Source organism: Alternaria arbusti, assembly GCF_024043155.1.
Source record: "Alternaria arbusti strain BMP 1465 chromosome Unknown scaffold_4, whole genome shotgun sequence".
Lineage (NCBI taxonomy): Eukaryota > Fungi > Ascomycota > Dothideomycetes > Pleosporales > Pleosporaceae > Alternaria > Alternaria arbusti.
Window position 1 is genome coordinate 2,300,908 of NW_026249944.1, and position 18,840 is coordinate 2,319,747.

At 52.8% G+C, this 18,840-nt stretch overlaps 7 protein-coding genes and 1 non-coding gene across 8 annotated transcripts; 2 read left to right on the forward strand and 6 right to left on the reverse strand.

Moving 5' to 3' along the window:
* Nucleotides 1-138: 138 nt before the first annotated feature.
* Nucleotides 139-232, reverse strand: J4E86_004408. The gene has a single exon. It is a non-coding gene; the product is annotated as a tRNA-Leu (tRNA).
* A 441-nt stretch (nucleotides 233-673) lies between these two features.
* On the reverse strand, nucleotides 674-1,504 carry J4E86_004409 (uncharacterized protein; the record flags this gene model as incomplete). The annotated part of the gene is made up of 2 exons (XM_051444950.1): nucleotides 674-1,386; nucleotides 1,447-1,504. 2 exons carry the CDS (start codon nucleotides 1,502-1,504, stop codon nucleotides 674-676), a joined length of 771 nt encoding a protein of 256 aa, XP_051304575.1.
* Nucleotides 1,505-3,102: 1,598 nt separating this feature from the next.
* Nucleotides 3,103-3,591, reverse strand: J4E86_004410 (uncharacterized protein; the record flags this gene model as incomplete). The annotated part of the gene is made up of 2 exons (XM_051444951.1): nucleotides 3,103-3,440; nucleotides 3,528-3,591. 2 exons carry the CDS (start codon nucleotides 3,589-3,591, stop codon nucleotides 3,103-3,105), a joined length of 402 nt encoding a protein of 133 aa, XP_051304576.1.
* A 1,325-nt stretch (nucleotides 3,592-4,916) lies between these two features.
* Nucleotides 4,917-6,040, reverse strand: J4E86_004411 (uncharacterized protein; the record flags this gene model as incomplete). The annotated part of the gene is made up of 3 exons (XM_051444952.1): nucleotides 4,917-5,513; nucleotides 5,559-5,747; nucleotides 5,954-6,040. The coding sequence occupies 3 exons, from the start codon at nucleotides 6,038-6,040 to the stop codon at nucleotides 4,917-4,919; spliced, it is 873 nt and encodes a 290-aa protein (XP_051304577.1).
* A 1,584-nt stretch (nucleotides 6,041-7,624) lies between these two features.
* On the reverse strand, nucleotides 7,625-9,598 carry J4E86_004412 (uncharacterized protein; the record flags this gene model as incomplete). Its single annotated transcript, XM_051444953.1, has 3 exons — nucleotides 7,625-8,736; nucleotides 8,783-9,360; nucleotides 9,408-9,598. The coding sequence occupies 3 exons, from the start codon at nucleotides 9,596-9,598 to the stop codon at nucleotides 7,625-7,627; spliced, it is 1,881 nt and encodes a 626-aa protein (XP_051304578.1).
* A 485-nt stretch (nucleotides 9,599-10,083) lies between these two features.
* On the forward strand, nucleotides 10,084-13,435 carry J4E86_004413 (uncharacterized protein; the record flags this gene model as incomplete). The annotated part of the gene is given in 2 exon segments (XM_051444954.1): nucleotides 10,084-10,130; nucleotides 10,147-13,435. 2 exon segments carry the CDS (start codon nucleotides 10,084-10,086, stop codon nucleotides 13,433-13,435), a joined length of 3,336 nt encoding a protein of 1,111 aa, XP_051304579.1.
* Nucleotides 13,436-13,754: 319 nt separating this feature from the next.
* On the reverse strand, nucleotides 13,755-14,486 carry J4E86_004414 (uncharacterized protein; the record flags this gene model as incomplete). The annotated part of the gene is made up of 1 exon (XM_051444955.1): nucleotides 13,755-14,486. The coding sequence occupies one exon, from the start codon at nucleotides 14,484-14,486 to the stop codon at nucleotides 13,755-13,757; it is 732 nt and encodes a 243-aa protein (XP_051304580.1).
* Nucleotides 14,487-16,196: 1,710 nt separating this feature from the next.
* On the forward strand, nucleotides 16,197-17,098 carry J4E86_004415 (uncharacterized protein; the record flags this gene model as incomplete). The annotated part of the gene is made up of 2 exons (XM_051444956.1): nucleotides 16,197-16,291; nucleotides 16,324-17,098. 2 exons carry the CDS (start codon nucleotides 16,197-16,199, stop codon nucleotides 17,096-17,098), a joined length of 870 nt encoding a protein of 289 aa, XP_051304581.1.
* Between the last annotated feature and the right edge of the window lie 1,742 nt (nucleotides 17,099-18,840).

Genomic DNA, 18,840 nt, shown 5'->3' on the forward strand with positions numbered 1-18,840 from the left:
ACAAGCGGGATCTGCGGGTATACCCCACCATCACTCTAGTTGCGGTTCGATAACATTTTACCACCACCACCGCCAAAAAGATACTTCACCCCCATTTTCGAACGCAAAAAAATGGCAAAAAGAGCAAAATAAGCAGCTTGACACGAGTGGGGTTCGAACCCACGCACATTTCTGTAGTAGAGATCCAAGCAGGGCTTAAATCTACCGCCTTAGACCACTCGGCCATCGTGTCTGATGGAGAAACTGGACAAATTTTGGAGATACAACGTTTGTATAACAAGGATCACAAGCGATAAGCCATTCTGTAAGCATGAGCAGAAGGATTTGGTGATGTTTGTTATCTTTGTCGTGGTGCGGGGTAGTAGAGGGGCAGGTCAACTTTGGTACAACATCGACTTTATAGTGTTGAAGCGGCATTGATGCTATCATGGTAACAACGGAAGAACAGTGAATCAAACAAGACCCGGAATATTAGTTCACATTTAGTGACTTTGCAAAAACACTCATCAAAGATACCAGGCCAAACGAGTGCATTAGTGAGAGCCGAGCCTAAGCCATCCCGTATCATGTACAAATCCATAACCAGCCCTAAACTATATGTACACCCAGCCATTATATCCCATCCAAAACCCCAAAGCCAAACAACTCAATCCCCTACCCCTTCATCTCGCACCTACGCAACCCATCGCTTACCAAGAGTCTGCGCCGCCTGAGCATCATCAGGGTTGTTCTGAGCCAGCGCCGAAAGGATAGACGCAACATCATCCTGACGCTTCTCGATATCGCGACGGGCAGCAGCAGCAGCCTCAGGGTCGACCTCGGCGAGCGCGTCAAGGCAGTGGGCTGCATCGTCCTGGCGCTTCTCGACGTCGCGGCTCTCGATGTCGCGACGGGCAGCCGCAGCGGCCTGAGGGTCGACAGCCTCGAGATCATCGAGGCAGTGGGACACGTCCTGGCGCTTAGTAACGGACTTGGGGGTGGAGCTCATAGCGGGAGCAGCGGCGGCGGCGTCATCGGGGTTGTTTTGCGCGAGGGCTGCAAGGATGGAGGCGACGTCGTCCTGACGCTTCTCCATGTCGCGGATGTCGATGCTGCGGCTCTTAATGTCGCGGCGGGCTGCTGCTGCGGCCGCGGGGTCGACCTGCGCGAGGTTGTCGAGGCAGTGGGATACGTCGTCCTGACGCTTGGTGGTGGATGTAGAGGACATGGCCTGCTTGGCTGCGGCGGCATCGTCGGGGTTGTTGGCCTCGAGTGCGGCGAGGATGGAGCTCACGTCGTCCTGACGGCGGAGCTTAACCTTCATGGCTGAGGCGGCGGCATCGGCATCTTCGGGGTTGTTCGTGCGGAGAGCCTCGAGGATGGAGGCAACGTCGTCTTGGGGGCTGGCTGGGATGTGTTAGATAGATGTCCAATGAAGCATACTTCTTTATTCTTATCAAAACCTACCGGTAGCGAAGACGGCGCTGGAGAAAGCAGCAACGGCGACAAAGGCTGTGTAACGCATGTTTGCTGATTGGGGGGATTTGGAAGTATTGGTAGTGAGTAGATTGAAACTGAATAGAAGTGACCGGCACAGATATTACAAGATGATAGTACTGATAGGATGTTATTTGCTCAATTCAACTCAAGAAGACATCGAGCTCTAAATACCACAGTCCGGAGAGGTGATACCCGCACAGCCAAACATCTAAGCTTCGCCGCGTCAGATATCGAAGCTTATCACGAAACCCACCTTGCCTAGTTTCACGGTCTTGGTACGAGCCGAGTATGAAGATGCACCATTGCAGTGTTCGAATGCATTGCATGTTCCGCAGTCGGCAAGGAAGAGTGTGGTTGTTTGGTTTCCGATGTCCGGTCCTGGGAGGAGGGTTGGAGCGTTCACGTATCGTGTTTCGGAAACAGCCTCACCATCTACCCAGACGCAGATCTGAAACAACGCAGCCTCGGTATCTCTATACGACTTGCGCAGCAGCTCTTGCTTCTTCTGTGACCGTAGCAAGTATCACGTCGAACTGGGACCAAACGCGGAGGCGATGGAGACGTGCGCCGCGCGGACTTTGCCATGCGACGCTGCATGCTGATCTACTCACGGCTAGCCACAGCATCCTTCTACCCAGACGATTGCTAGATGCTGCCCTTTATAGTCTCATAGTCTCAATCATTCCTTCTCATTCGAGATAGTGTATTACGCGCGTGTTTCGATCGGGGGAGGGTCGTAGCGACGTGCGAAGTTCGCGGGGGCTCTGATCGCTTTCAACTCGGGGAGCTCCAAGTCGTGTCAACTGTGCATTCGATTCTATCAATTGACAGTCAGCTTGGTACTTCGAACTAATGTTGCTAAGCCCGTACCTGGTATCCGTTGCTTCCTTCGTGCCGCAGGTTGTCGAACAACAACAATGGGAATACGGTTACCATCCACCCACACGATATGCGCTCCTAGATATCCAGGTACACGACGCAACAGGCCTTGAGTGAGTTCCAGAGTCAAAGCATCTCTGTCTGTTCGTTCTCCAGCTTGCGCTCACGGTAGCGGGTCGTACCGAGGCAGCCTCGAAATCGCGGGGTTCTGGGGTAAACCATTCCAATGTCACACTGTCAACCTGCGGCAGGTCAGATGAACTATTTAGTAGTCAACGAGTGTGAAGTCGAACATCAGCGTCAGGGTGGGGTGGGAGCCTTGAACACCTACAAGCCTGAGAGCGAGCTCGAGCGAAAGCTTGGCATGACCAAGTCTCAATATCGGACAGCTCGAACAGCAGTAGCTCATCACGGAACGTGGCACGGGTATTGACAAGCGTCGGCATTGGTTTGGAGGGTCCATTCGAGTCCATTGAGTTCAACGTCAGTCATCCGCACATGTCATTACCATAGCTACAGCTTCCGCACATATACCCGGGTAAGGAAAGCGAGCCGTGGTGGTAGCTTGCTCTTCAGATTGCTCGTCTAAAGTACATGTTTTACACAATCTGACCGGCCACTAGAGTAGGAAAAGAGGTAGTAGTCGTCCCTATGCACACACCCATCCGCAAGAAAAGTTTTCCACCTTGCGGCACCCCCATACCGTTGACCCCAAATGTCCGGCAGTCCATGCAATGCACACATCTATGCGACGTAGAGGAGCAAGAAGGACATCATGAGCGCGAAAAGACCAGTGGCCTCAGCGAAGGCGAAACCGAGAACGGCGTACTGGAAGAGCTGACCCCTGAGGGAAGGGTTGCGGGCAACACCCTGGATGAGACCACCGAAAACCGTTCCGATACCGACACCGGCACCGGCAAGACCGATGGTAGCGAGACCGGCACCCTGGATCTTGGCGGCAGCGACCATGGCGGCAGCGGTGGACTCGGCGACGATGCCACGCTTCTGAATGACGTTGCGGGCGGCGTTGTTGCGGAAGGCGCTGCGGGCAGCGACGAGGGTGTTCTGCTGGGGAGCGCGGGCTGCAAGATGATGGTCAATGGCTGCTTGATGAGCTTGCAGAGCTCAAACCCAATGGCTTAAGCTGCTGCGGCAGGCGCGAGACATACCAGCGTTGGAGAAGCCACGGGCGGCCACGCGGGCGGCGCCGAAGGAGCGAGCGATGGCAACCATGGTGATGGTATTGACGGTCGGAGTGGAGATGAGTTGGAGATGAATTGGTCCTTCAATGGATGGGGAGTGGTGGGAGGAGGATGGAGGAGGTGGATGCAAAAACTCGCTGAAGGGTTGATTAGCCGCCAAGAGTCCGTGCGGGAGCTCACATCGGGTTAGCGCTCCCCGTTTACTCCCGACAACCTTTACCTCGTCGACTGTCGTGAAGTCTATGAGAGTGGTAATGACTTCTCCTAGCTGCTTATAGTCCTTCTAGGTCAGGCGAAGATGTCGGAGGATTCTTGAGAGCCCGCCGTCTTTACAGAGTTTGCAATCGCTCTGCAACCGCTCCACAAACATTCCCCTCAACCGACACAACCGATCTCAAGAGGTACCACGACATTGTTACACTTATGCATATTGCAACCCAATATTCTTCCGAATGCAAACACGAAGCTTAATCCAACCATGCAACAACCTTAGTGGAGATAGTTCTCTATTGTGTATAGGCTCTAACACGTTGTTTATATCAGTTCTGAACCTCATCTGTGGGGTACAGATAAGATGCGTAAAGACTGTAAGGACTGTAAAACACCTGCTAGCGACAATTCTTCTGATCAGTTCCAAGAGTCCAGAAAAGCTAGTAAAGCAAAGCCAAAGCCAAAGCAGTCAAGTATGATGTTCGCGAGGCTTCACAACGTGTCACCACATAAGTGATGGGTTGGAACCAGATGATCCATTTTGCATGATACACTTATAACGCAGCTATGATGTGTACACTGATAAGAATATGCTTTATCTTGTATGTATGTTCGCATAATGAAACATGATGCTATGTAGACGACAAGCAATATAATTTGTGGTATCCAGTGTTAGTCGTTCGGTCACAACTATCAGGACTCATCACGGATGTCACTGCACCCAGACTCACACGATACACACAACAAGAACAATCGTAGTGCTCACATCGAATTCAACGACGAAAGCTATTCCCATATAAGACTTTTGGTAAACATGACCCTTCCCACCTCATCCCATCCATGCCAACCATGCCATCCATCTACCCGTCCATCCATGTCGGCCGTAACAGCCCACCGCATCTCCTCGCATCAGCACTTGGTATCGGACTCAAAAAAGAAAGATTACAATACAGTCACAGCCCCGAAGGACCATGATAAGAAGTGGTATCGGACATTAGATGGTCGTAAAGACCGAGCGCAGAGCAGACGTCGACGCCCAACTCTCGTCGCAGGGAGATCACAGCAGGTGCGACTCGATCACTCCCCGCATGCGTGAAACAGTCATTAGTTGATAAAAGGAAACGCCTTATCAGGAAACAGTTGTGCTTATTCGACCATTGCGCTAATGGGCGTGCCAGCGCGGCTCTCATCCACGAATTCGCTCATCTTCATCTTCTTGTGTCGCGGGCTCTCGGCCTCGATCTCGTCCAACCGCCTCTTCAGGTCCGCTTCTCGCTGCTTGGTCTCCTCGAGCTCTTGCCTCAGGGTTGATTCCGTCTGTCGTGCTGACTGCTCGCTCTGTTCGAGTTCGCTAACACGGTTGCGGAAGAGATCGTTGATGAGCTCCATCTCCGAGACGCGTGTCTTGAGCGCAGTGTTCTGAGCGGCAAGAGTCTCGTACGGGAGAGGGGCTTCGAGGTGAGAGCCGTTGATCGAAGAGTTGGCGGGGGACGGAGCACGAATGCCAAAGCCTGGTAGCGAGGGCGAGTGGAAGTCGCCGCCATGCAGGGCCTGCTCGAACAAGTGTGATGGTGCGATGTTGGAGGGGTGGTTGAAGTTCGGGGTACCGGTGCGGGAGATGGGCGATTGCGAGCGGTCGGACAGTCCAGAAGAGATCTTGCCAGATGCGCGGCGGTGCTGGGCTAGGGCTAGCTGGCCATCAGCATCGGGGTGCGCGGCAGGAAGACCACCTTGGTCGCTTGTCTGTCATGTGTTAGTTGTGAAGGAGTTGTAGATTGACTTGCATACCCGCTTGCGTCCACCTGGTCCGCCAGTCTTGACGCGGTTCCGGCTCTTAATGACATCTGTCTTGAGACTGATGGGTCGCGGGCGTCCGTGTAGCTTCAAGAAGAGACCACAGGCATTGCAGAGAACAGCGCCAGATTCGTCGCGGCGCCAAAGAGGGGTGGTGGAGGTTGCGCAGTTTTGGCAGGACGGCTGCAGATTGTCAGCAGGAGCACTTCAGTGTTGCCAAAATCCATCAGGCTCGTCTCTGGACGACATCGCGAAAGAATGCGATGCGTCGAGGTCGCCTCGAGCGCGAGGCCAGAAGAAGTAGATAATGGCTACCTATCGATAAGGGGATAAGAGACAAATCGGCGTCTGGCTTGGAGCCATGACGCCAACATCGCAATCGTACGTACCGGAGAGCCAGCCTGACCACCAGCGGTTGCGGGCGCAGAGGTTGCATAAGTCATGCTGAGGCCATTAACGGGTTTACTGTTCTCCATGGTTAGCGAGGGCTGGAAAAGAAGTCGCGAAAACGCCAAGCTTTCAGTGATAAGCAGCAGGTGCGAGCGGAACGGCCGGCGGTTTGTGCCGCCGACGCAACTGCCAGTCTGGAGCCATTCACCACGCTCTCATAGTCCACGAGGAGTGAATACAACAACGCGGAGGTCTTTACGAATATTCCGTTTGAGAACCCTTCACGCATCTGTGCTTGTACACACTTGTCCCACACCACCGCAAAGAGAGCTTGGGTAATTCTGAAAACGTACCTGGGGGGTGAAGGCATTCTCTTCTCGGGCGTATCTCTCCTCATATTATCATTATTATCATTACTGTTCATATTCGCAGCGGGGCAATTCGACGCAGCCGACGCTAGCGTAGCTAGTGACGGCAGCTGAATCGAGGCATTGCTGCCATGCCTTTGTTGGGTGTAGGAAGCCACGGTCGAGCTTGAGGACGGTCGTGATCTATCGTGGCCGATCGACGGCAGCTTGTCGTCGAAGTTGGCGGTGGTAGACGTCTTGAAGGCGGGCAGGTCGAAAACCTGCAGGATCGAGGGTCTGCGGAACGAATCGTCGACCTGGGGCCGAGGGAGGATGGAGGTAGCCAGTGCGGAAGCCGTGGTGGGTAATTAGGTCGAGAAACGCGTGGCGCTCCTCGAGTAGCTGGTGATGTATCGGGTGGGAATGCCTTGGATGTCGAATGCGCACGTTTTGATGATGTACACCAAACAGGACGCGAGCAAGCGGATGGAGCTTCAAAAGAGTGTGTGTATTAAGTAAGGGAGCGACTGTAAAGACTGAAGGACAGAAAAGCAACAGCTACAAAGCAGTGTTGAAAGAGTGTGTCTGTCTGTTGAGAGGAATGAGCACGAGATTGAGCTACCAGGTACGCGATCCGTTCTCTGCGCTTTGGTGATAGGGGTCCCTCCGTATCGATAATACCCACCTTATTTAAAATTAGGATCTAACCACCTGCATGACCTCAGAACGCTGCCCGCAAGTGTCCCTCCAGTCTCTTTTGAGCCGGGCCGTTTTCCTGCAGTCGTACAAGCTTCAGCATGGTAATCTGAACCATACGATGACCTACTCAGCGATTCAGCCCTTAGTCACAAGCAAGGCATAGCACAATTCACACGCATTCAGCCTCCACAACGGCTCCCCATTATTGCCACGCCCGGTCCTACAGGACCCATGAACAAAGGGTCGTTGAAACGAAACAACCGTCCCGTCAGGCGCGTGATGGTTCACGCTGACCGGCGCTTATGGTATTGCCCCTGAGGCTCAATTACACTAGTCCCACAGCGGTCATGCACGTCTGTGCGCGTACCTTTGACTAGACCAATCACGTCTATCTTGTCTCCGGCTTGTGGCTGTCACGTAGATAGGGAGGTTCAAATTGGATAGACAGCCGTAGCGCGAACTATCGCACAGTCTGGAGAAGGGCATTTCCAGGGTCTCGTATCGGCTACACCAAGGATATACCAGTACGGTTTTGTTGAAAGATCACTTGATCGTAGAGATAGCGTTTGGGCAACAACGGTGACCCCATGGAATGTATCCCTGCCACCTGCACGGTGATTATGACTATCTACCAAAGGAGAACCAACCTTTCTTGGCTTGCGGCTTCTCCTCCTTCTTCTCCTCAACCGGCGCCTCTTCTGGCTCTGGCTCTGGCACCTGCGCTTGCGGCGTGCGCCCGGGATACTCTACGTAGTTCCATGCCACATCGAGGAAGAGAGGCTTGACTGGTACCGGCTTGATCTTTGGAGGCCATGTGACTAGGTTCTTCAGATCAACCGAGCCCGACGATGGGTACTCGTTCAGTCGCTCAACAACGGGCGCTGCGTTTGCCAGTCCGGCCTTGGACGCGGTATCAGAGTTTGCGAATAGTTGGGACAGCGCCACTACACCCCGGTAGTGCGAGTTCAGGTTTTCGAGATTCTCCTTGAGCGTCTTTGTCTGCTCCCCGGAGACTTCCATCTTAGGTGCGTTGGATGTTGAGGACGCCTGGGATTGTGGAGCAGATGCTGCTTGGTTTGCCAGTGTTAACGCCCTGTTGCAAAGCGCTAGAGCTTGCTTTGGCGTTGATAGGAATGCGTACGAGTGTGACAGATTCAAGCACTTCAGCGCCTGGAAGTATGCACGCTGTCCGTCGAGTTCGGAAATGAATCCGGTATCGCGAGCAGCACCACGGAGGTCCTTGACCGAGTCAATACTTTGCAGGATTGCATCGTACAAAGCGATGCGCTCCCGTAAGCGCGCCAGCTTACGGCCAGTGGGCTCTTCCCGTTCGACCCATTCCTTGCCGTCTTTGCGCGGTCGGCGCGGCTTTTGCGGAGGATTCGCGGGGAACGTGAGACCGTCGTCTTTGCCGATAAGCACTCGGTTGCGCCCGACTCGCCACGAAATGAGATCGTAGTTGACCGCTAGATTCGTGACACGAAGATCCTGCATGCGCGCATCGCCCTCATCGACACCTTCCTTCTCAAGCTCCTCAATCGCCCTTCGTGTTGCGTCGACCGCGTCTTGGCTCGCAATGAGGATGTCGTCGTAGGCGTTGGCACGGTCTTTGGGCGATGAGGTGGAAGTCGTAGATTGATCAAGGGCCGCGGAGGCGGTATCGACAGATGCTAGAGCCTGGCCAATCGCAGCGTCTACTACGTTTGCTGTTCGGCCGCGCCACGTAATCTGGGTGTCTGTTGACTATTAGCGATACCCTCTCGTTCGATCTGTGCTGCTTACGGGACGAAGCTGCTTCCTCTTCCTTCAGGGCTGCTGGGTCGAGCTTCTCTACGGCCTTGACCAGCTCTGCGTCGTCCTTTGGGAAGTACTTGGTCGCAACAGTCGGGACACCCACTGTACGTGGGATGCGACTCTGATAGGCAGCATAGCGGATGCTGGGGTCGGTAGTGCCTGCCAACACATCTTTGAACAGGTCCTTCCTCGTAGCCTTCAGCAGAGCGCTGTAGATGACTCGCGCCGCTGAGTACTTGGTGAGACACGGGGCCCAGCGCTGGGGCGTCGCGTTCTTGCTCTTGATGCCCTCGGCTTGCTTCTCAAACTCATGCGCTCCAGCCAGAGTGTAGGCATACGCCTTTGCTTCGAGCACATCCGTCTCTGATGCTCCGCTTGCGCTCGTGTTGGAGATGAGTTCGATAACCTGGTTCGCGTATTGTGTAGCCTTGTGTAAGCGCGAGAGGATGTGTTTACGCGTAGAGCCGGTGATGTTCTTGTCGGCGTTCTCGTCGGAGTGAGAGGCTTTCATAGCCATGGCCTGCGCCCATGCCCTTTCCGAGTTGAGCAGGAGCAGGTGAAGAGCCCTATCACAGTCAGCTTCCAGGATGCGTCTCCTACACGTGACTCGTACTCATTGTTGTTCTTGATATCCTCCGCCGTGACCGGGGCCTTTACAGCATATTTCGCGTTCTTGGGTGTTGCCCGACCGAGTTTCTTGTTCACAATGCGGAGACGTCGCGACAACTGCTCATGGTAGGTATTGTAATCACCGATGAGGAACGCCGACTCCCGGTAGTCGGTCACGAACTTGGTGATATCCATGGCCGGGCAGCTGGTGTTGAGTGCAACTGTGGGGATGCGGCTGATATGGAGGGGCATCAATTGGCGAGCTATCCATGGCCCTGCCAAGCGAATCGGAATCTCAGGTCATTGTCGCGCCGTAAACTTTTCGAGACATCATAGACATCGGGCCCGCCACTGCCACGCGCGCTACTCGTTCTTTCCCTTGTGTCTTTTGCTTTAGTCTCCTTCTTCTGAGTCAGCACTCTGTACATTGGTTTTCCCCTCCACCGCTTTTCCTGTACAGTAGTCCTCATCGCATAGCTGGAGGCATGCACGAGTGTGGGCAAACCCCAATACCCAGTCCTCTTGCCATCATATCTAATAGTGGCAGTTTATAGAATTCTTCAAAGCCTCTGGTAATCTGCGCCGGCCCCATCTGCGCTTCCTACATTCCAGGTGATGCTCGAGCGTGCTTCGACATGCCTCGAATCCGGCGGACGCCAGCTCTTCCGCGCTCCGAAGCCATGTCTACGCAGTCGGCGCACGTTGCACCCAACCCCTCGGCACCACGGTGCAAGCAATCTCAGTCTCTCGTCTTGGCAGGCCGCATCCCCGACTATCGAAGAAACAGGTGGTGATGGTGGCAATGGAGCGGCGAACAAGGCCAATACAGACCAGAAAACCCACGAGGGTCCAATGCTCGACTTTCTGTACCCGGAAAAGACCCTGGCGCTTCTTGGAAGACTATCCGTAAACCCGCTCAGTTCAATGGAACAGAGGCGACGACAGCCGTATGCGATTCGAGCCCGCCATTTTTCGACAATACAGGCGCAACCTGTGCAGGATGAAACACAAATGGATGTGGATAGGGTAGAACAGGCCAAAAAGGATGCGGTAGAGCTATTACAAGGGTCGGATGCAGTCACAGAATTGCAGACGTTACTAGATTCTCCGCCACCTGAGAAGCAAGAGTTGGCTTGGCAGTTGTATACTAGCATCCCCGAAGATCGCTTGGCGGAAGTAGAGACACTGCGAGTACAGCTCCTGGACTATCTTGTCAAGGACGGTGAGCCTACAGTACCGGAGCGAGTCATTCAGGTGTTTGACGGGCTTCGCCCAGCCGCGCGCCGGCTATCATCACACCGAGCAGCTATCAAAGCCTACGTTGCATTAGGGATGATAGGGCCGGCAGTTCGACTTTATGACAAGCTCGCCAGGCCCATTGCATCAGGAGGTCCCAGTCAGGTTATACTGCATAGTGGCATAGATGCAATCCTTCGACGAGCCGTTCTCGACGAGCAGTGGGATCTCGCGTTTCGTGTCTTCAGAGAGTTCCATCGGAAAGCGCATTCCATTCGTGGTACTCCCACATACCACGCGATTCGCACCGGCAATACACTCCCAGAATTGTGGGGTCAGGCTGCAACATTACCAGAACTTCTGGAACATTTCAAGTCTTTCTTGCGTTACGTCAGGGAGTTTCAACACGAACTCACATCTACGCCATCTCGAGAGCGTGATCTGGCCTGCTTTGTCATGTCCTTCGTACCTCACGTAATGGATCGCGTCTTGCTTACAGAAAAATTCGACGATGATTTTGTTTGGGATTACTTCATCGGGCTCTTTGATAGTCTCCACTCTCTAAATCTCCCCACTTCAACTTGCTACGAGCACGCGATTCGAAAGATGTTGGACCTTCCAAAATACCGAGAATACACCAACCAGCGAAAGATTCCGCTCGAGCTATATAGAAGATACCGGCAACTTTATCTCTATGGGGACGAAAGCACTTCCGAAGGGCCACCATCACGGGTCTTGATCAGGTCCATGATCTATCAGCATTCTTCGAAAGGCGGCCTGGGACGTGTTCAGGATCATCTACACGATTTACGCACCTGGTACCCAACTAAGCCGCTACGGTCTGGTCTTCTCAAGTACCTGATTCGTACGTATGCCAGGGTTGGTAATGTGGAGAAGGTGGACGAATACGTCAATGAGCTTCGATTACATCACCCAGACGAAGTGACAATCAGCGTACTCTCATCACTTCCGTATGTGTATGCACGACGCGCGGATGTCGATGGCACCATCACCCAGTTCAAACGCATACACGAAGAGTTTCAGATGACCCCGGATACTGCTTGTTGGAATATTTTACTGCTTGCCTACGTCCGTTCCGAGGACCTCGATGGTGCTCTGGAATGCTTCAACAATTGCTTGGACTATGGCGTTGCACCAGATGTGAAAACTTTCGGGCCTCTGCTCGACTTCTGTGCCCATAGAGGTGATGTTGAGGCTTTCGAGACACTCTTCTCCAAAGCCAAGCAGATGGGGATACAACTTGACACGGATGTTCGTGCAAGAGCGGGCTATGTCGAAGCCTTTCTAAATGCGGGGGATCCAGAAGGCGCCGAAGCGATCGCATATGGCATGCTCAACAGTTATAAGGCAGGGACACTTCACGGATACCCTCTCTCACATACATGGAACTTGTTGATCCAACAGCGCGCAATGGACCGCGACCTAGCGGGTAGCAGGCAGCAATACAAACTAATGGTCGAGAACAACATCCCGCTGGATAGCTGGACTTACGGCAGTCTGATGCGAGCATTAGTCGAAGTAAAGCAGACCAACGCTGCTTACAAACTGCTGAGAGTCACAATGCCGGAACAAGGATACCGGGTCCATGCACTTCACTACGCCATAGTGATGACCGGTTTCTTGAGGGAGGGGCAGTATCAACTAGCTGTGGAAGCTCACGAAAGGATGAAGGCGCGCCAGGTTCCTCAAACCGAGAGCTCCCGCCAAGCTTCACTACAAGCGCTTGGTATGGCTGATTCCCGGCAGCTAAAGAGGAGAGGAGCCAAACATCCAAACTACAAGTTGCTTCGAGTCGAAGAGGCTCTTGAAGAGATGCTCGTCTCCAGTACAGCGCAGGAGATTGCGCACCGACAACCAGTACATGAACGATTTGACGATGTGGACAGCTTCGATGACCTTCGAGCGTCCTACTATGGCCTGATGATCTCGCTCTATAGCGCCAGATCGGCGTATAAACTCTGCAAGAAGCTTTTCCAAAAGGTCGAAGCGATGGCAGCAGAGTCCGGCACCTACGCTATACCACTGACCCTCGTCACGTCGATGATGGAGGCGCATCTGAAGGCAAACAACCACGCCGAAGTCGCAAACTTCTGGGACCTCGCGCGCACTTCCGCCGCAAAACTCACCAAGACCTTCCACCAAGCCGTGAACCAGAGCGCCCCTGTCCCAGACGACACCTCCATCACCGACCCTCTGATCCTCCAACGCTTCCAAGAAGCGCACATCTCCGACAACCGCCGCCAAATCCTCGCCAAGCCCGCCCGCATCTACATCCGCAGTCTCCTCGCGCAGTCCGACGCCGACAACCCCAACGCCGCGCAAGACGCCCAACGCACCATCCGCGACCTCCTCGTCAACGGCTTCACAGTCGACAACCTCACCTGGAACGAACTCATCCAGCAGCTCATCCACCGCAACCACATCATCGACGCCTTTTCCATCTGCGAAGAATACCTCATGCCCCGCTTCCCGGGTTGGCGCGAACTCATCCCCAACTTCATCCGCAACGACCGCAAAGGTTTCCAGTGGATGGAGCTGCGTCCGAATGATCTCAACAAAGCTAGTGTGCTGCCGCGGTACAAGACTATTATCTTGTTGGCGAAGGCTTTTGGCCAGGTTAAGAGCGATGAGAGGAATGGGGTTGGGTATGATGAGGAGGCTGGGGCTTGGTTGGCGGAGGTGCTTGAGAGTAAGGCGCCGTTGACTATGCGGGCTATTGATTCTATGCCGAGGACTTTTGATAAGTTGCAGCAGAGGCATTTTGGGGTTTTGTAGATGGTGGAGGGCGGTGTATGTGTAGATTATGTAGTATAGTATGATTGGAACGTATTGCATGTATTAAGAGTTTGGTTTGTTTACCGGTACTATGACGATGTATGCGTTTCACGTTTTGCTTGGGTCGCGTTGATGATTACAAGGTTGATGGTGGCGGTCGTACTGCGCGATACACGAAGTGCGTTCTTGGGAAATGAGATGTCATTAAGATACTACGAAAGACTACCGATACATGTTATTGAAGGAAAGAGATCATTGCTGGTAGTAAAGACCGTGTTTACAGAAACCAAAGCCACACAACGCCTGACGAGAACAGTCTTCATTCTTCCATTCCTTCCTCCATGGCGAGAAACTCTTCCCAAGCTTCGGTTGGTACGTCGTCCATATCGTCGTCGAATGGATCGAAGTGCGCTTCGTGGTCAGGTTGCAAACTGGTCTTTTGCGAGTTGTCGATGTGTGTGGTTGTTGGTACGGCTGATGGTGCGTTGGCGTCGTAGTCGATGGCGCCGTGGGAGAGGAGGAGGTCGACGATCTCGTTGTGCTTGTGAGCTTTTGCATGTCTCAACGCTGTCCAATAATTCCATTTCTTTGCGTTTACGTCGATGTCTTTGTGCTGCAGAAGTAGCTTCACAGCTTCCAGTTTGTTGGTTGCAACAGCAGTCACCAGAGGAGTTGTACCATACGCTTCGTCGTGTTTGTTCACGTCGATGTCTGGGTAAGCTAGCAGAGACGCGATCATTTCGCAATCATTCTTGCTAGCAGCGACCTGAAGGATAGTCTTACGCCTTCCTGGAAGAATTTTGTTCGGACCTCCGAAGTCCGGATGCTTTAGAAGTCGGTGAAGCAAATCTTCTTTGGTGAATGTGAGACTTGTTGATGAAACATCAGATGAGATGCGGTGACCATCTCTCATTGAGTCCGAGTATGCGAGTAGCAAGGAAGCCGTTTCCCAATGCCCCTCAGAGACTGCGTAGTGTAGAGGTTTTGCTGCACTGATAGCTTGGCAGTCAATATCAGCACTTCCATGGCGTATCAACTGCTCTACGACCATTGTTTGTCCTTTTGATGATGCATAGTGCAGAGGTGTCTCACCGTAATTGTCTCGGCAATTGACATCAGCACTTGGTAGGCTGAGCAACTGTTCTACGACTATTGTGTGTCCTTTTGATGATGCATAATGCAGGGGTGTTGCCGCTACCCTGTCTTGGGAATTGAGGATCACACTCGAGTGATGAATTAACTGCTCTACCACCATTGTATGGCCATTGGATGATGCATAGTGCAGAGGCGACGCTTCGTGATTGTCTCGGCAATTAACATCAACAGTTGGATGATGGATGAGCTGCTCTACAATAGCCTTATGCCCTTTCATGGCAGCCAGATGCAGTGCTCGCTTGCCGCGGGAGGTTTCCAAGGTCTTGTCGACGCGGCTGGAAGCGAGAAAGACTTGCATAACTTTTTCCCGTCCCAATAACGCTACCCAGTGTATTGGGGCATAGCTATTTCCTTGCCGATGATTGCAATCAATGCTAAGGTCATCAATCAACTTCGCCGTAAGTGCTTCGTGTCCTGTATGTATCGCAAATTCGAGTTTTTTCGGGGCAGATTGGTCTGTAAAATCGCACCCCAAACGGGCGAGGTACGCATCAACGATGCCAATATGACCCGCTTGTGAAAGGTAGTGCTTCAGTTTGAGTCCGGGAGCACGAAGTTCTTCTTGCGTCATGAACCCCAGTAAAGACTCGAACGTCTCGGTGCTATCACTTAAGATAGCTTCATGTAGGGGCAATCGATCGCTTCCATTCCTTGTATCCACTCTTGCGCCAACGTCAAGCAGATAATTGACCACCTCTACCTGGCCGGCTCTAGCAGCGCAATGCAAGACAGTGGATCCGTCATCGGCCTTCGTATCAACTGTCATGCCTGCGTCCAGGAAGACGCGCAGCCGGTTCAAGTCGCCCAAAGTGGCTACTTGCATGAAGTTTGATACACTGCATGGCTTTGCAGTACTGATGGTATTGGACTGTTGATCTTGCAAGTGTGTTTTGTCGTTATATTCATCGCGGCAGCTATGGCTTAGGGTAGGGTGATTCTTCTTTTGATGCCTCCTGAGATTGTCCTTTCGATTTGAAGTGAACACACAGCGCTCAACATGGCAACGGTGCTGTTCATTACCCGCACGGTGTTGAGATTTGATGTGACGTTCGAGGTCCAGACGAGAAGCAAAGCCTCTTGTACAGGTCCGGCATTTGTAAGGCTTTGTGTGTGTTTTCAGATGCTTACTCCTATGTGTTAGTCAGGCCTTGTTACATAGTGGGCTAGTCTATTAGCTTACTTCAGCTTTCCTTGTGTATCAATTCGCTTGGAACAAAGATCGCACGCGAACTTCTCGAATGTCATTTTGGCGTCTTTCGCATGCCATCAGTAGGCGTCCGGTTTATATTTGTATTTGATTTGAGGCTGCAGGCGCCAAGCCGGTTTCCTGTCTGGCGTTCCAGATGGGACTGGCAACTTGGGCGCATTGACCTCAAAGGGCACGTAGGCTGTGTGCCGCTCAATTCGCAGTCGGTCTCATACCTAGCCTTACAAATAGCCGCACTCCCCGATCCCGCCTCTCAGTCGAAGACAGATTTCCGCCGTCAGCCTGCTCTTTGCTACACCAGCAACCTAGATACCTTCTACCCACTCAGCGATACTACCCACTACCCACCATCCTCAGGACAACGCTGATCTCCATACTACCAGCCTCGGCATTACCACAATGTCGCAGCAATTCCCTCCAACGACGTCCGAACGGGACTCCAACAACACTCCAGCGTTTGGAGCATACCACAACGACGACGATCAGGACTTTGTGTGAGTCACCTTTTTTTTTTAACATCATGCAGGTCTGCCTCCCAGCGCTTGATCACTCAAGACCAGAACCAATACAACAATGACGGGTGCGCCACGTTCTTCGTGCCCTTCCATCAGCCAGTCGCCGGTCACAGCTACGCCTCCTTTCCCCAGCAAGTTGCACGGGCCAATGAAATTCTTCCACATGCGCAGGCAGAGCAGCACGCTGGACCTCACTACCCCTGTCAAGACAATTCCTGGGACCCTGCCGCCTTCGATGCCTACCACACTGGAGGATTGCAGCATCACGGGACTCGCACTCATGGTTCAGCTGCCTTCCCAACCACACTGAACACACTCATCGATTACAACTCGAACAACCCAAAACAGGCACCTGGTGGAGGATTGCACCCCGAAACTGGCTTCTACAACACCTCGTTGAACCGTCTAGATATTGGAAATAACTTGGGACTTGCCCCACAGCTGCTTTGGCCAGACCCCTTGAGCAACACTTACGGCTATGATCAGCCAATCATGCCTACCACGGACTGGACCCAGCCTATTTCGGCCTTCCAGCCCAATCCAGCGCCAGCAGTTTTGACTGTTCCAGTCCCACCCACCACCGACGCAGCCAGCATTCGCTGCCCCGAAGGCTGCCCTGAGACCTTCGGTCGCAACGAAGAAATGCGGCGCCACATGAAGAAGCATGGAACGCCTCGCTTCAAGTGCCCCATCTACGATTGCCCCATGACATTCTACCGCAAGGACAAGCTACAGGACCACGCCAAGAAGGGCCACGGTAGCCGCGCATCCCTGAACATCCGTTAGTTCGCTACGTCTCACAGCATTCAGTAGGGCATGCATTGCTGTGTCGCAACGAGAGAGAAGACCACGAGGGTAAGATGGAGGTGTGCTACGGGCTTTCTTGGGCTTCGTCTTCGAGTCGCTATAGTTGTTCCGGTCTTTACAGCCTCTTCATTTTTTATTCCACACACACTCGTTACAGTTCGCTTTTACTATCCTTTTTGCTTTCTAGTTAGGTCGCTCCTTGTTAGTGAAATACAAGTCTTTCCTTTGCCTTGCCTGCCCATTCCCATCTCCATCGTGACAACCTTCCCCACCTCATTGCTCCCACAGAGCCTCACTTCGCCCCCAAAGTGCCCAGACTCCGGTGAGCCGTGGCGTTGACACGTCAATAAGCCACATCTATTAAGGGCACACTCGTCCAATCGCGAACAGAAAGGCTGCAGGTGCGATGGTCCTTCATGCGCAGTCTATCACACTTGTTGTTGTGCGTCGAAGGGCACGCGCGTCCAATGACAGGTTGGCGCGAAGTGGGGTCGACGCAGAGCTGGCGGGGCGAGGGGCACAGTGGCGTCGCTAGCGCGGTTGGGAGGGCGTGTGGCTGTTGGATTGTATATCTCCTCAGAGTTGCGTGTTGAATGTGCGTAGGATGCGCGCTGTGACTTCCGGTTCAAGAATAGAGACCGAGTGTGTATGAGAAGTGCACGAAGCGGAACGGCTTTCTCATCTACTCCATGAAAGCTGCACATCTTGGCCATCGATGAGAACAAGCAAGCTGGCCCATCGATTGACCTTTGCGACTACTCTAGTTTGGGTACTAGATTAAGTCGACTGAAGAATGGTTTACACAAAAGAGGTGGCTTGCTGGTCAATACCTCCGGGCTTTGCTCATCCATTGATCAGTATGTTCCGAGAAAACCCCACTTCACCCTGTCGGGTAGCTCCAGCTTGAGAATGACATACTACTCGTTGTAATACAATGCGTCATACAGTCGGATAACGACCGCCATAGTATAGTCAGTACAGGCAAATAGTCCTAACTTCAATGAGATCCTTCGGTCAATATCTCAAGAATGCAATCTCTGGTGGATGATACTGTTCGTCGAACAAAACCAGCATCCACGCTGTGATATTCGGCGCGTACGTCCGGACCTTGTTACTCTCTTCGAGTCCAGCCCATGTCTTTTCCAGAAGTCCCAAGCGCCCATCGCGTGTGATGTTGATATTTCCCAACAACAAAGCGAGCATGCATGCGCTGAGGCCGTAATTACCACTATCCAGCATGCACGAGGCGAGTCGGTTCCGAAATCGACATATATGTCCGAAAATTGCTATGCGGTCCGCCACCATTTGGTTATCGCAATCCTGCATGGTTCTAAATATGACAAGATAGCCCTAGGCACGGCATGAGGTGTAGTCTCGGGAAGTGGCAAAATTCTCGTAGAATCGATGGCTCCCTAGAAAAGTCCATTTCTCATCTTTGTTGATACTGGAAACATGGAGCATGTCGGCCATGTGTCTGCCACACAAGTCGTTGAAGTATGTTGCATCGAAACAGAGATCTGCACCTATCATATGGAGGTGCACGTCGTCTGATATCTTGGAAGACACCTCAATAGGGACCAGGAGAAATAACGCCGAGGCACATCTTTTCTCCTGGAATGTCCATGTTCGGCGGAACCAAGCATCTTGTGCAATGGACGTAAGCAGTTCAGTGGCCGCCTTAACTCGCTCACTTACTGGAGGCCATTCAGAGGACTCTCTGT